The sequence below is a fragment of the Tauraco erythrolophus genome, chromosome 2, assembly GCF_009769465.1.
Source record: "Tauraco erythrolophus isolate bTauEry1 chromosome 2, bTauEry1.pri, whole genome shotgun sequence".
Classification (NCBI taxonomy): Eukaryota; Metazoa; Chordata; class Aves; order Musophagiformes; family Musophagidae; genus Tauraco; species Tauraco erythrolophus.
Window position 1 is genome coordinate 74798343 of NC_141466.1, and position 15908 is coordinate 74814250.

General features: G+C 38.8%; 1 protein-coding gene across 1 annotated transcript in view; it reads right to left on the reverse strand.

The window, feature by feature from the left end:
* Positions 1–354: 354 nt before the first annotated feature.
* Positions 355–15908, reverse strand: part of ESR1 (estrogen receptor 1) — a 162890-nt gene continuing 147336 nt past the window's right edge. The window contains 4 exon segments of the mRNA XM_086631478.1: positions 355–696; positions 699–913; positions 2308–2491; positions 9223–9356. Of these exon segments, the coding sequence (XP_086487604.1) occupies positions 659–696; positions 699–913; positions 2308–2491; positions 9223–9356 (571 nt within the window). The 3' untranslated portion in view covers positions 355–658.

Here is a 15908-nt window from a genome sequence, read left to right on the forward strand (position 1 = left end):
AGCAGATATGGTAAGGGGACCTGAAAGTTTGATCGGTGTGGTCTTGAGAGAGAGTTGTGTGCTGATGTAAGCCAGCAAGGTAAAACAGTATTGTTCTCAGATAGGGGTTCCTTCCTACTGCAGGAAGAACAGAGGCAGGAATCTACCTGAACTACCAGGGCAGTCACTAGCAGTGCAGTTTCACCATGGCATACTAAGATGCCAATTAACTTTCCATTTACTCCCCTGAAAAGGTCATCCAGAATCTCTACCAAACTGCTTCAAAGTCGCAAGCAAGTAAAGGATTAAGCAAGCTCAGAATTCATGGTGGACATCAACAAAGGCTACCACTCTGAATATACCAATACGCATGTGTGGTATGGCCTATTAATTTATAGTAAAATGAATGTTCTGTTTAGATTGGGACTTACCCAATTTACATGCAAAATTGAATAATAACACTACAAATTTTAAATCAGGTGAGCCTGACAATCCTTACTGGCTGACCACAGCAATGAAATGTCTTCTGTCTAGGATAAGCAATCAGTTTAGGCAAGTGCTTGACAAACACTCAAAGGGAAAATGCAGGTGACTGTTGTCATTGGAGTGTTTACATAGATGGCACTATAGACGAAATGAAGCATGAGCTAGGTAGTATGCTGCTGGGTTTCTCATACCATTACATATGCTGACTTCTGTTTATATTGTATTCTGCATGTTCTCCTCTTCTTTGCCATTTATATAAAAAGACTGCAAGGAATGAGATGAAGCTGATGCAGTGGTCAGCTGGCTCCGGTTCTCCTCTTCCATCGGTGCAGCACTCCTGGCTGCTGGGGCATGCAGTCGATGAGCATCCAGCATTTCCAGCAAGAGATCATAGAGAGGAACTACGTTTTTACACTTCATATTGTACAGGTGCTCCATTCCTTTGTTGCTGTGGGTAGTAACGAAACAGTAGTTACTTTCCAAATACGCTATGGGGAAAAAAAAAGCTATCAGCTAATAATACTTATTAGGTTCATATAAATTCCACCTTGTACAAAACAACTAACTTAACAGTGCAGTTGCTGTACACTCCTGCTACAGTTAGCAGAAGTTACCTTCAAAGAATGGTTCAGACTGCCCATGAGCAAGTTGCCTCTTAAAGGTGGCTCTTTTGCTCTCCTTTGGCTAAAAGGTAGCCTAGAGTGTATGGACTCCTAATTTAGTCACTGTGACTAAGTGGGTGGGATGAATCTTGGCTTTCCCATAATAAACCCTATAACATCAGATTTTTTTCCTAGAAAATAACCTCAGCCAATTTATTAGCAAATGCTCACTTGTAATAGTATCCATTCTCAAAATTATGGAAACAATAATTAACTTCACTGGGCATCTGGAACTTCCTCAACTGTACAATTTTTTCTTAAGGAAAAAAAAAAGGAAAAAAATTATTAACGTGAAGACAAAGAAACCACAAAAAGACACAAGTTAAAAAAACCCACATGCACACAGCCCTTGATTTTTTGCCGAAAACCTGTATAACAGCCCGAGGGGTAAGATCTGCATGTTTCAGCTTTAGTAGCTATGATGGGCTGCTTACTCTAATTTTAATTTTATTAACTGAAATAATGAAAATTAAAATCTGTGTAACAACATAAAAAATAAAATCTGTACTGTATCTTTGCATAGACTTGTCATGTTGTTAACACTCCAGCCACTAAGCAGCTACTTTAAGAGGTAATTACATTTGGGAGAATCGTTGCTGCAACTCTAACAGAGTGCCTCGGACACCTCACCTCTAATTAGCAAAGGGCAGAGTCCTCTCAATTGGGATTCAGTAGATCTGCATTTATCCTCACGCATAAAATAGACATAATGATTCTAATCTCTCTTCTGAAGTGATTTACAATCAAGCCACTTGTGAAAAGTGGCTACATAAAGGTGATAGTTTTATTAAATCTTGTCTTATAGGAGACTAAAGTTTGCAGAAATAGGCTACTGCTACGTTAATATTCTGCTCGGTACTTTTCAACCAGAATACAAGATGCACATAACATTAGAAGCAGGTACTGCTTACAGCACTATCAAAACAAGAAGCAAAGGAAACGAAAACTAGAAGAAACAAACGGGTAAAAAGTTTACTCCTTTCACACCATAATCCTATTTTACACACATGTTCCATATATCTTTCTGGAAAGTAGACATTTTTAATTTTTTTTTTTTTTTTACAACAGCTCTACACACAGTGTGCACTCCCACCTGTGAAGGAAAAGTGTGCATGTGCATTTGTGAAACCTCCCTTGCACGGTCCCAGTGCAGGAGGGCTGACTGCGTTCTTGCTCTCACCTCATGTGTCTGATGTGAGAGAGGATGAGGAGGAGCTGAGCCAGTCGTCTGTGTTGCTGCTGCAGAGAAAGACCCGACTTAGCCATTAAGTGTATCAGAGTGTCTGTGATTTTGTCCAGAACACGGTGAATGTAGTCTCTCTCTTCCAGAGATTTCAAGGTGCTGGAAAGAAAAGTGTACACACCTGGAGTAGGAAGGAGAAAGAAAACAAACAAACCATAGACAAAAATTACTTTGATGGAGTCAGACTTGCCCAAGGTATACCTCGTGGCTGGCCTCTTCTGCTGTGTTAAACCATGGGAGCTAACTGCCTGCAAACCTCCAGCCAGGTCACTGGTTTGAATGACTCTGGAGCTTGGATTTGGTCACTGTGAGCAAAGCAGGAGGAGGAAGACGATGCCTCTTCCCCATCTGGGTCCATCTGAGTCCTGGGCCAGGTGGCAGGAGACACCCACAGCCTGCAGCTAGACCTACCCTCGGGCTGCACTCTTCTCACAGTCTCTAAGCTCCAAAACCTGGAGGAGATGCTGTTGCTCCTTGAGAGCTCTGAAACAGTTACTGACCAGCCCAGGCCTTTGGCAGTTTTGGGCAATTTCTGTGCTCTTCAATGTTTTTGCTTTTTGGTGATTTGCTAGTCAATCTGGAACCAAATAATAGGTTACCACACGACATGTAAACAAAATCAGGGTTTGTTTACACACACTCATCTCAACAAAACCCAACCAATCAAGCAAAAGCCTTGAAAGGTGTGCTACTCCACCTGCAAACACAACTCTCCTTTAAAAACCATGTTCAAAGTGATCTGTGCAAATTTAGCCCTCTTACATTGCTTACTGCTGAAAGTGAGCAGCCTGGAGATTTGTACTAGAAAGGAGTTTTTCCAGAGATCAAAACACCTTCAAACTCCCCCTCCAACAGCCCCTCTACATCTCCTATAAAACACACTCTAACCCAGCCATCAGAGCTTTCAGCAGTAGCAATTCTTGGGTGCATGAAGCACATTAGCTTTCTAAATGTGAAATTCTAAACTATTTTGCACTTTTTTATCTTGAATTTGTTCTGGACAACAGCACACAGCCAATGTGAATCAGGCCGCGACAGCACTGTGCTCCCAAAAGGCAGCTGGTGCATTTGGCACCAGTTTTTTATTCTTCTGAATTGAGCCAATGATCTAAACAGGTCGTATTACTATAATCCAGTTCTGAGGCAGCAAAAGCTTAAAATATATGTGTGGTAATACAATCAAATTGGCTTGATCACGATGTGTTCCTTTCCTTGTGTCTATAATGTGCTTGAAAAATCCTTTAGACCTTCTGCATTAACTCACAGAGTCAAGAAGTTGTTTGGATTTTGTCCTTGGAAAAAAAAAATGGTTTCTGGAATTACTTTTCATTTTTCTTTTCTTTAAAACATCATATATAGCACAATATGCAATGCAGTTAGTGATCCTAAGAAGAAAAATAACACAAATGCACATATACATTCTAGCTTGTTTGTATTGTTTATAGTCTGGGGGCTATACCATCGGATTTGAAGATAAGAATATTCTGCCATGTATCTGAGCAGTCAGGGAAACTGACATTTTTTTACCATCTTCTTGACATACCTCACCTATTCACATCATCTTGGTACTTCAAGGACCTGACACCTAGAAATACTGTAACCTGCAAGTACATTTTATGACTTTGCGTCTTCTGTTCTAAAAAAGAAATATAAATTTCTGATTGTGAATGTCAGTGTGAGTGTCTCTGAGAGAGAGAGAGAATGAGATTGCTTTAAAAAAAACCAAAAGGATAACTCAAACACAGTACAACTTCTGAAAACAGTCAGAGCTCTTAATTTTGTTTAATAAATTTTGCTTCGAATTTGCCATAAACAGATAGTACAATGGCCTCTTTTCTCACAAAGCTTTTTATGATTATTATTATTTCCACTGAAATGAATTCACCAAAGAGAAACAGCTCCTGGGGCTTTTCTCAGCTGAACGACTCTTAACCGCCCTCACATATGCCTGCTGACAATATCAGACTTTATAGCTTAGCAGGTACCTGTAGGGGCAAGATTCTTAAATATTACTGAAAAACCACAGACCACTAGAAGGAAACATTAGTCTCACAAACCCACAGTGCCTCCAAGCAGCTTACTTCAGCCAGAGGATGCCCTTGTAGCAATACCTTTTAGTTTCATAAGTTTGAAAACAGCAGAAGAAAAAAATCTGTTAGGAGAAATTGCTTCACACCTAGGTCTAGTCCAGAAGCTATTAAAAAGTATAAATCAAAAAAAACACTCCTCCAGAAATGTAGAGACTTCAGGCAATTGCCAGTCAATAACTGGCAAGAAAAATGATATTTGATTTTCCTTTCTACCCCACTGGTGATTGCTCCTGCCCCAGGCCAATGACCAGAAATTTCCCCAACGAAATGGCAGCTCTCCATCACACACATACACATGCAAGCAGAGTTTGGGAACAAGAGTGCAGAAAATTGTCTTAGCAAAGTGAAATTTAACAGTCTCAAAGGTCTTTCCAAGCTTTGAAGCTGACAGCAAGCCTAAATTGAATAGCTACCAGGTTGTTTTCCAGCTCTTTCTGTAGGGCGGGATTGTAAAACACAAGTAAAGCCCATTGGTCCATGCCCATAACACAAAGCCATGGGCAGAACAGGGTCCCTCGGGGACTGCAGTGCTACCGTGCCAACTGTTGGCATACAGTGATATAATTTTATATGTGTCACAATATATAGTGCTATATTTTTGCGTATTACTGTAGAGGAGAACGGCCTCTACAGCTTTTATGTCACAATAAACCTCAGTTTAAATATCTTCACATTTAGAGGTCGAGCTCACAAAACAATACCCCACGCTCTTCCTCTCATTCCACCATGCCCCATTGCTCTCTGGATCTGTAGCAAGCCAGGCTGAGCTATGAGTAGATTCAGCTCTGTGTCATGTACTCATGTAATCATCTGGCCTCCAAAATAATCAATTAAAAGCACAATTTTACAGGAGGTGGAAAAAACAGGAGAAAAAAATAACAGTCACATGGAACGATGTATCAGGAGGTCTACAGGATGCATAAAATCAGCTACATCTTTCCATCTCTATGGACTGATCAGCTAACCAATTAGGGAAATCAGCTGCTAAGACAAATGTGTCTTGGAGAAAGACATCTCCAAGATGAAGGCCTGTTGCTTTGCCACATAGCACCACTCCTCTTTTCAGACACATTCAAAAATAAAACATCTGGCACCACGTTGCCCTTTCGTGTTCCTAATGCTTGTTTTCCAGTGTTAAGAAACAGCTCTTTGTTATTGGGCTGAATATGTTTTTCGAAAATATAATTTTGCTTTTTAGTGGAAAGATTTATTGCTGCAGCTTTAGAGGGGCACCTCCTGGTTTTTTATTTAGCTAGAGGCAATGATCTCCTTGTTATTATGGACATGCTGGTGCCTTGATGTCTCAGGAAAAAATTGGAAGTAGCATAAAATTATATTTTGCTTTGAAAACAAAACCTTCCATCTTTTCCACGTGCACCAAGTGAAATGAAAAGAATTTGCTTGCATTTTGCCCAAGACCACATGAAAAAAAGAGTGTAAAGATATTAAACAACCTTGAAAGATGTTGCAAAGAAAAGAGGAAATAAATGTCCAACAAAAGCAATAAACAGCACTACTTCATGTGAAGAAATTAACAGATGTCCAAGGATTTAACAAAGAAATGTTTGTGTACACTCAGTGAATTAAAGCTACACAAAGCCTTAGAATGCAAGTGCAGACTGCTTTTAAATACGAAATGTAGCATAATTAGTCCAATTTACTTAATTGGTTCACTTGTTTAAATCATTTTGATACCAACTGGTTTAATTGTATGAGTATATAGTACAGGTAGTGTAAGGGCCAAAAATTCATTGTGTGTTTATGTGCTGTTTCTTTAGTAGAAGATTTGTGTATATTCACATGTGTAATCATAGAAAAAATTCAGGTTGAGTGAGACTTGGAGGACATCTAGTTCAATCTTCTGTTCAAATAGCAGTAACTTCAGGGTTAGGTCAAGCTGTCCAGAGCTTTGTCCAGCAGAGTTTTGAGTATCTCCAAGGATGGAGATCCTACCATATTCCTACTCAGCCTGTTCAAGAGCTTTACCTCTCACTGGGAAGATTTTCTGTTCTGTTCATCTAGTCAGGATCTCCGTTGCTGTGGTTTGTCTCCATTGCAGCCAGACATTTCCTCTTGCACCTCTGAGAAGAGTCTGGCCCTGACTTCTCCATAACCTGTTCATCAGCTATCTGAGGACTGCAGTTAGACCCTCCTTTAGCCTTCCCTTTTCCAGGATGAAGAAACCCAGCTCTCAGCCTCTTCTCATATATCACATATGTCGTGTGCTTCAGAGCACGTAATATTTCGTGTGTCGAACACTTTACCTAAAGAGGCTGGCAATATTTGCCGAAGTAAAGCATCTCCAGAAGATATTTTAGAGTATCTATGCCAAAACACACTTACATAGCAATTAGACATACCCCAAATTATGTTACTTAGTTATCTCTGTGATGGAGCCCAGCCTCTCAATTTGGGCATCTGAAGGATCTGACAGTCAGAAGCTCGTGTCCACATTCTCACCACCTAGTAGTTATCTTTTCCGACAGTTATAGAATTAGTGGGTTATAGGAATGCAAAAACTGCAATGCAAAATTAATTACCTTTATGCATAAAGGCAATTACAAGCAATTACAGACATACATTCTGTGGCCACATACACATTCAGCTTAGAGTGTACTCAGATATACTGCAATAAGTGCAGTATGCAAACCAGAGCAATACGTGACGCTCTGCATAACCATGGCATAAATTGCTTTCATCATGAGCTTGTAAAAGCTCAATCTGAACCATGCCCTCTGACCTATCACTGTCAAGACTCTTGTAAAAATGCCAGCCTTCTGAGCAGCTGTAAACTTTTATTTAATGTAAAAAAAACCCCATACCCAAAATCAGATCACTCCTCAGATCATCAGATCAACTCTGACCTTCTACCACACAGAGCACCACTGACTCAAACCTGCTGAATATGAACCTTGGAAGGAATTAAATTCTACTATCTCCTAGCCTCAACCAGTGATCCCATCTCTCTTACGTGCAGAAGAAAATCTGCCTCTGATTATCATTGACTTCACTTCCTATATTTTTATTTTTACAACTTTTCCTTAAGAGAATCTTGAAATAAACAAATAAAAAACCATTAACAAAAGTGAGATGTGCTTATGAAGGATAGCTGGTGATGTCTGGCAGAGCTTTGTCTAAATAACTTTAGTTTTCTGGATCAATATTATATACAGCAGTGGGACAAAAACTCTCAACATCATGACTTAAAGTCCTCATGTTCAAGACATGAGCATCTAACATGTTTCTTTCAAACTTCCAATCCTATTTTTTTTCTAATTCCAATTCAGTATTTCTATAGGCCAACTACATATACTAGATTTATTTAAGAGGATAATTACATTTGAACATGTTAGCTAAAAATCTGGAGGAGCATCACTTTTCAGGAAGAACATTTAACTCTAAGAAATATTCTGTTATAATTATCAGGACAATAAAAGGAAAATAAATGCCAAACAATAATTACAATTGCCACATCTTGGCATCCCTTCCTAATATGCCAGGTACTTGCCTCAGATGTCACTTTTTGGTAATTGGTGACAATTGCAACAAAACTTGAACCACACTAATATCTCATAGAATATAAAGAAAATATTTTCTATTTGGTTGTATAAATATATAATTTTGCTTAATTTCTTTTTCTTTAGTAGACAAGGTCCAAGTTTCCATAAAGGAAGAAGTGCCTGATTGATAAAGCAAAATCTGCTGTGTTTTGAGTCAGCCTTTGGTGGGAATTAGCTGAATTTGTATTTCATGCAAATTGGGCAAGTGATCTGTTAGACAGCTTGCTAAAAAGGACATACAACCCTCCAGATGTGTTTTGTCTAGAGGTTGAGATCATCTATGAGTTCAAATCCAACAGGAAAAGGGGAGAACAAGTGGCTAAATCCTCAGGGTTGGGAAACTCTGGCATCTTTAGGCATTAGGTAAAAACTTAACAGAGAACTGAGTCTAAAATTTTGACTGGTGCCTACATTATTATTTTAGACCTCTATCATTTCTGTGAGAACACCATGGGCCTCATTTCTGTATTTAAAAATAAATTTTCTAGAGTTTTTTCTTGTTTCAAATAGAAAAGGATCCTGTGGTGTGCAACGGAAATTTTCTGCCACATGCCTCAATTTGAATTTTTCATTTCAGTCATCTCACGCAGAATTCAAGTCAGCTAACCTTACATATTTATATCTATATGTACACTTGTTATCTAGTCACTTATTTTTGAAGTGTACTTCAGAAAGAGATTTACAGCCCAAAAATACTTATTTCATCAACTATGAAGGAAGAGGAAGGTGATGACATCAGTTTTAGATGCCTGTATTTTAACATAAACTGAACCATCATAAACTGACCCACATTTTTGCCATTATTTCCCTTTATTTTGCCATCACCAAAAAAGGAAGGTGTAGATTTACAACTAATGCCTTTGGATGCCCTAAGTGTAGCTCCAGCTACTTCAACGTCTTGTAATTGGTGCTTTAAGACCTGCCAGTACATAGTTCAAAACCCTTCTCTGATTACTCTTCGCATCAGCTGTACGCAGAGGATCAGCTACTTGCTGCATCAATTTGCTGGGTCCCATCTACACCACCGAATAGATGTGCCCTGTTCCGTCCCTGCCTGATGGCTCTGCCCATATCTATGCTGGCAGCCCCCTTTCGATTGCTGCCCTCTCGAAATGGAAACGTCATCAGCGACAACAAGCAGCATTCAACCACATGCAGAAGCAACCACGATTACCCGCGTGACAGCAAAGCACACCACTTACCAGAATTGAGCAGGATGATGGACTTAAGGCACACAAATTCCTCCCCTTGAAGGTTCATCATGCGAAACCGAGCAGCAGTAGCCAGCAGCATGTCAAAGATTTCCACCATGCCCTCTACACATTTCCCTTGATTCCTGTGTGAATACCATCAAGGGGGAGATATTCACAGCTTTAACCTGGTGGCAGCATGAGTTTTTCATCCCCCTGGATCATTCCCCTCCGATTTGATTTTATCAATTCACTAGCTAGCATGTAACTTCCTACTCTAAGCTCATTTGGTGTATGTCTGATTACAAAGGCAGATCCCCAGTATCCCACATAAATTTAATAAATAATTAAATATTATTCTCCCTCCAAAAATGCCAATTTCTTAAACTCATCACCAAGAGGCATTACTGTGATGGAACATATGAATTTAACTCAACCAAACCTTTACATTGAGGAAAAGATTTGTTTAAAACTACATTTTTAGGTGTGTATTTGTGTGTTCTTCTTGGCTTATTTTGTTTCCTCTTTCTTTTGTTTTCCCCTTTAATTGAAATAGCCCAAAGTCTTTGCATTTCTCCCTCTATAATGTTTAGTACTTGTTTCTACCTGTTTTTCAATCTGCAATGTTCCAACACACTTCTCCCATTTTTCTTGTATCAGCGTAATGCCTCCTTAAAGAATTAACTTATTCATGAGCTCAAGAGGGACTTACAAGGCCAAAATCTTGTACGACTGAGTCAGTTTACCTCACTGAACAAACAGATCCCTTTTTACATTACAGCATTAAACAAAGCTAAAGTCCTAAGCTACTGGAAAATCTTCAAGGATTCACTGAAAATGGCCATTAACCACCTCCCTCTGATCACAGTAGTAGATATTCTCACCCACTAATTTTCATTTTGCACATCCAATCTGCAGTGCAAGAATTAATACAGATTGTGCTTTTTTTTAATGAAAGTTTTGCCAGCAGATTTTCTGGTCATGAGTTTAGATCATTTACATTGCTACTTTTTAGCAAAAACTACCTGGTTTTGCTTTTATTAGGACTTCCTGAGGGAAATTTTAACATATAAGACTGAATGAGTGATAAGATCTGGTTAAAAATATACTATTTTTTAGATACAGCTTTTTTGAACACAATTCTGAAGATCATTGCTATAGAAAATGCAAAAGAAATTTCAAATTATCAGATGGCTATTCCACTATAATTTGTAACGCAAACACAGATTGATCATCTCCTGATCTCACTGTGACAAAAATAACGCCGGCTACCAGCATAGACACACCTGCCTCAGTCCTCATACAGATGTGCTGCTGAGACCCCGTAACTAATGTCTAAACCCACACCAGACCCTCAGACAAAGCAGCCACCTTCCTTTTCGACTACAGCCTGAGAAAATTCTTTTCACTTCTCAATCATGTCTAAATCTAAAACTGAGTCAAAGAAGGAGAGACGATATCTGTGAGCAGTTTTGCACCAATCTCCTTTCAAGTTCAAATCCTTCAGCTTAATTGGGTGCTTGAACGTAAAACTACATCTCCCTTATCCCAGAGCAGTGCCTACAAGCCAGTGACTATGGCATGTGACAGAAGCTATTCCATCTGGTTTCAGAGATATTTAAACAAAGTAGGACAATATGAAAAAAAAAAAAAAAAAAAAAAAAAAAAAGCTACTCCTGTAACTACTCCTGTAAAACAGCCAGTAGGGTGTTGGTTAAAATACAGTCATATTTGAAAACGTGGAGTCCTAGTCCTGAGCAAGTTTTCCAACCACTGTTACAACAGCACATGTTCTCTGACTTTTCTATGAGGAAGAGAGAATCCAGCCATGGGACTGGAAGTAGTAGAAAGGCATGTTTAATAGGGAGAACGAGTTGCTCCTTCTTGCCTCGGGTCCCTGTGAGCTACCAGACAGCAGCACATTGAGCACTCCTGTGAAGTGCCTAATTCTCCCCATGCATTTCACCAGCACCTAGCTCAGAACTGTGATTTCTATTGCATGGCAGGCACTCGGTCACAAGCTGCGACACTTGGCAATGCAAATTTAATGGCCTTTTCTGGCTCTTAAAATTTCATTGATGAAGTTATTGTTTAAATTATAGCAGCTTTTTGAGAATGACCCACAACATAGATAATTTCACATATTAAGTTCCCATAGACTATGACAACAAGTGCAGTGTAAAAGGTTGTGGACAAAAATCTAAATCTTAAGATTAGCAGGCTGGCCTACTTGATGCTGCGTTCCCTGTAAAGTGTATGATGCCTTTTGCACCCTCATTTACAATGCCCTCACCATCAATCCAAACTAAAAGACTGATCTCAGCCTGATATATCTGAACACTGAAATTCACAGTTCTGTCTCTTTTGCCTGAAGACTGAATCTGAACTCAGACAGGGAGTTTTCAATGATTTCAGCGATTGGTTATACTGTTCAGTGCTGGCTGCGGAGACCTCTTCAGCAATTATCATCTTGCTGCACTGATGAATTCTGCTTAGACAGAATAAAGCTGAAAAACTGAACTGGTTGGATTCAAGCATATTCTTCTTCTCTTTGGACATCAATAAAATAAACAAAGGAAAAGTAGTATTTAATAGCACCATTGTCAAATAAAAGAAAAATAAATAAATAAATAAATAAACAGGCACTCAAAGCATGGCATGAGAATATGAACAATTACTATCGCCTCAAAATCTGTTTTGTATGCTAAAATTTCAGTCCTATGGAAGTGAAATAAATGTGAATTTTTACAGTGGGACATGCTCTACTGCTTCTGATACAATAAATATTTTTTGCCTATAACTAGAGAAAGATCAACTTTACATAGATAGAGTTAAGCACAGTTTCAGAGGACTAAAAGTCTTTAATAGCTTTGCATTAACATAAATAAGGTCCCTAACAAATGTAAGTTTAAGAATTTAGAATTTCAGGATTAGGAAAAGTTTCTGTGGATCATATGGCAAATGACCCATATTATAAAACTCCCACATCTTCATGTCTGGCTAAGACATTTACTTGCTTCCTAAAACCTACCAAACTAGTGCCAGCCAATATTCAAAATAATTCAAAATATTACACAGTCTGAACAAATTGCAAAATTTGTGTAGCCAAGACCACAATTTAAAAGAAATAGTAAGTTATTAGTAAAATAAGACCTATTAAAATGCCTTGTGGCAACTCATAAAATGGAAAAGACATTTCGATAGCAAATAAGAATTATTCCCAGGTATATTTTACAAAAATAGTTCAATGGACTGTAGTTAACATGTTCAGTATTCCAATCAAGAATGTCTTGCTGACAGATATAACCTATGGACAAAAATCTCTAGTCCTGCAACACTTAGTCCATGTGCCTACATCTCCATGTGTGTCTATTTCCCACCAACTGACCTCATACAGTAGATGATAAAAGTGATGTAAATTTAAAAGATTCTAAATACTTTTTAAGCTCACTTGCTTTGCTGTCTGCTGTGTCTGAAATACCAGGCTATTCCATAAGAAAAAGAAGGATATCTCTTTTGGTAAAGTACTTTAGATGAAGTCAGATACCTAGTTTTAGGCATTCATGTGTGCAAACAACAATTTAGAAATTTTTACTTTATTAAGAGTTAGGCAGCAGATCCAGCTCTGCTGAAATCCATGTGAACTGCAGGAGCTTAGTATCATTGACATGGAGGTTTCTAAACAAATGTTTTATTTGTTATCTAGGCTGCAACACTGAATTTTCTTTGTTAACCAGCAAAATCTATCATCTGAAATAGGAATCTCCAGTTCTCCTGAATTCCCTTCTAAATTTCTAACATAAGCTGATAGTATTATCACCTCTTCACAGCTATACGTCCAGTCATTAGGAAGGCCTGTCAAGGAAGGCCTAGATAATTTTCTGGAGGACAAACTAAGCAATAGATTTAAAAATTATTATTACTCCATGATCATGGTGTTGTCTTTGTGTACTCTCAGTTTACTGAAAACAAAACAATAAAAGCTTGTTTACTGCAAAGTGTCAGACTGTTCTCAGAAGAATCCTTAACACTTGGATATTGGGAGACGTTAAGGAAAGTCAAAATGTGAATTAAAGGTCTTAAGTTACCGCATAAAAGTACTATGTGCATTAACTTTAACGAGTCCACAGAATCACAGCATCATCCAGGCTGGAAGGCAATTCAGGATGTGTTGAGTTCAGATTCCTGCTCAAAACAGGGTCAGCTGTGAGCTCAGACCATCTCACTCAAGGCTTTATCCATTCTGGTCTTGAAGACTTCCAAGGATGGAGACTGAACAACCTCTCAGCTTAATTACTGTAATTATCATTTTATTCTCCCCTATAACCAGTCAGAACCTCCTCTGCTTTAATTTACAAGTCCTGTTTCTCAGTTTCCCATCAGGCATCTTTATAATAAAAAGCCTGGATAACCTCCTTGTAGATTTTATGTGGGAGAGAGATTGTTACAAACCATCTGACCAAGAGAATAAAGTGAATAAGTCTTTCTATAAATAACTCATAGAAGTCTCCCAATCACCTGCCTACAGTCTTGTGGAGGATTTCTACATAGATAGACTGCAAACATTGGCAAAGGTCAACATAGCATTGTGCAAGTACTCCAGAGTATCTAGACTGTGTTGATGATAACGTCATAACACAAACAGCAGAGCGGCCAAGCAAGGGCAATGCTCTTTTGACCTACTCTTCACAAACAATGAGAAATTGCTGGTGAATGTGGCCACAGGCAGATTTGGCTCCAGCAGCCATGACATGTGACTGAGCTCAGGATCCAGAGGTAAGCTGGGAATATAAACAACAGAAGAACAGACTACAGGTAATTTAAGGAATTGCTAGGCAGAATACTCTTGAGACATGATGGGGAAAAGCATCAAGGGACCTAGACAATATTTTAAGGAAAACTTATTGAGAACTCAGGAACAAGCCCATCTGATTGTAGAGGAAGATTAGGTATTTCAACAGAAGAACCACTTGGCTAAGCAAGGAGCTCCTTAAGAAACTACAAGGCAAAAAAAAAAACCATACAAGAAATATAAATCAAAGCAGGCAGCAAAGAAGAAGTATCAAAGCACTGTTTGAGCATTTATGTGGAAACTCATTTTGAGCTTAAACTAGAGAGGGACGCAGAGGGTAACAAGAAGAGATTTTACAAGTATGGCAGCAATAAATAGAATTTTAGTGAGAACAAAGAGTTGATGAATGGGGGAGAAAATCTAGTGACTGACTACATGGAATAGACTGAAACACTCAACAGCTTTTCTTTTTTGTGTGTGTCAGATTTCACTGGAAAAGCCGACAGAAACATATTGACAGGTCAGGGAATTAGTTTAGAGAATTAATAATTACTCTGAAGAGTAATTCCAGTCTTTGAAGCCAAATGTGGTTCATTTCAGGATGCTGAAATAGCTGGTCAATGTATTCACTAGGCCACTATCTATCACTTCGCAAAAGTCATGGAGATTGAAAGAGGTCCCTGATAAATAGTAGAAAGCTAATTAACTTTGACAAAATCGAGGATGCAGGAAACCGATTGAGTTTATGATGAAATGATTAGTTAAATGATCAAAGGGAAGGTGGTGAGTGCAATATACTTCAACTGTAGTAAGACTTTTTGTTTACAGTATTCTTATCTGTAAGCCAGGCAAGTACAAGCTGAGCAGACAGACAGATGCACAGGTTGCGAATAGGCTGGATCACCAGACTCAAAGGGTAGCAGTAATGGCTCAACACCTAGTTTGTGGTAGTTAGTAAATGCTCCAGGGGTTGACTCTGGAGCCAATGCTGACTCATATTTTTGTCAATAATCTGGATGATGATAAAAAGTTCATGTTCAAATTTGGGGATGATACTAAAGTGGGTCGGAAGGGAGGTCAGTACACCACATAGCACAACCTCATTCCTAAAAGGACCCTGGAGAAGCGAACTAACAGAAACCTCACAAAGTTTAACAAGAAGAAGTACAAAATTCTGTACCCAGGGTCAAATAAGCCCATGCATCAGTACACTTTCCAAAAACACTGGGCTGAGTAGCAGCCTCCCTGGAAAATGGAAACCTAACAAAACATAAATCAACAGCATGCTCTCTTTGTGAATAAGGCAATTTGTATGTCAATTATGTTAGGAAAAATATGATCAGAAGAATAAGACAAATTATTTTCCTCGCCTCTACATGGTCCTGCTGAGGCTGTACCTGCATCCAGTCTCAGGCTTCTCAGCTCAAGAAAGATGTTGGATGATTAGAGGCATGCTGCTTGTGGACTATAAGGAGAGGTTGAGTGACAGGATCTGTTCAATCTGTTGAGAAGTAAGCAAAGCATGTAGGGGCAGAGACAGACAAAATCGCAGTCTACAACTGCTTGATGGGGCATTACAAACAGAGTATAACCAAGGTCTTCTCAGGAGCAGTGAATGTTAAATCAAAAGGCAACTATCTGCTATAAACTGTATCTTAGACGGTTTGGGCTGGATTATAGAAGAGTGCTGTAACCCTGAAACAGGTACCCAGAGAGGCTGTATGTTGTCCCTCCTTAGATACTTTGAGGAAAGCTAGACAAAGTCACAGCTAGCCTTAGCTGGTGTTGGCAATGGTCTTGCTTCAAGAAGCAGGTTGGACAAAATGATCTGCAACAAAAATTTTTGTAAAGTAAATGGTTGGAGAAGTGCCTGAAAGAGCTTAGTTTCAGAGGGTACCATTAGAAG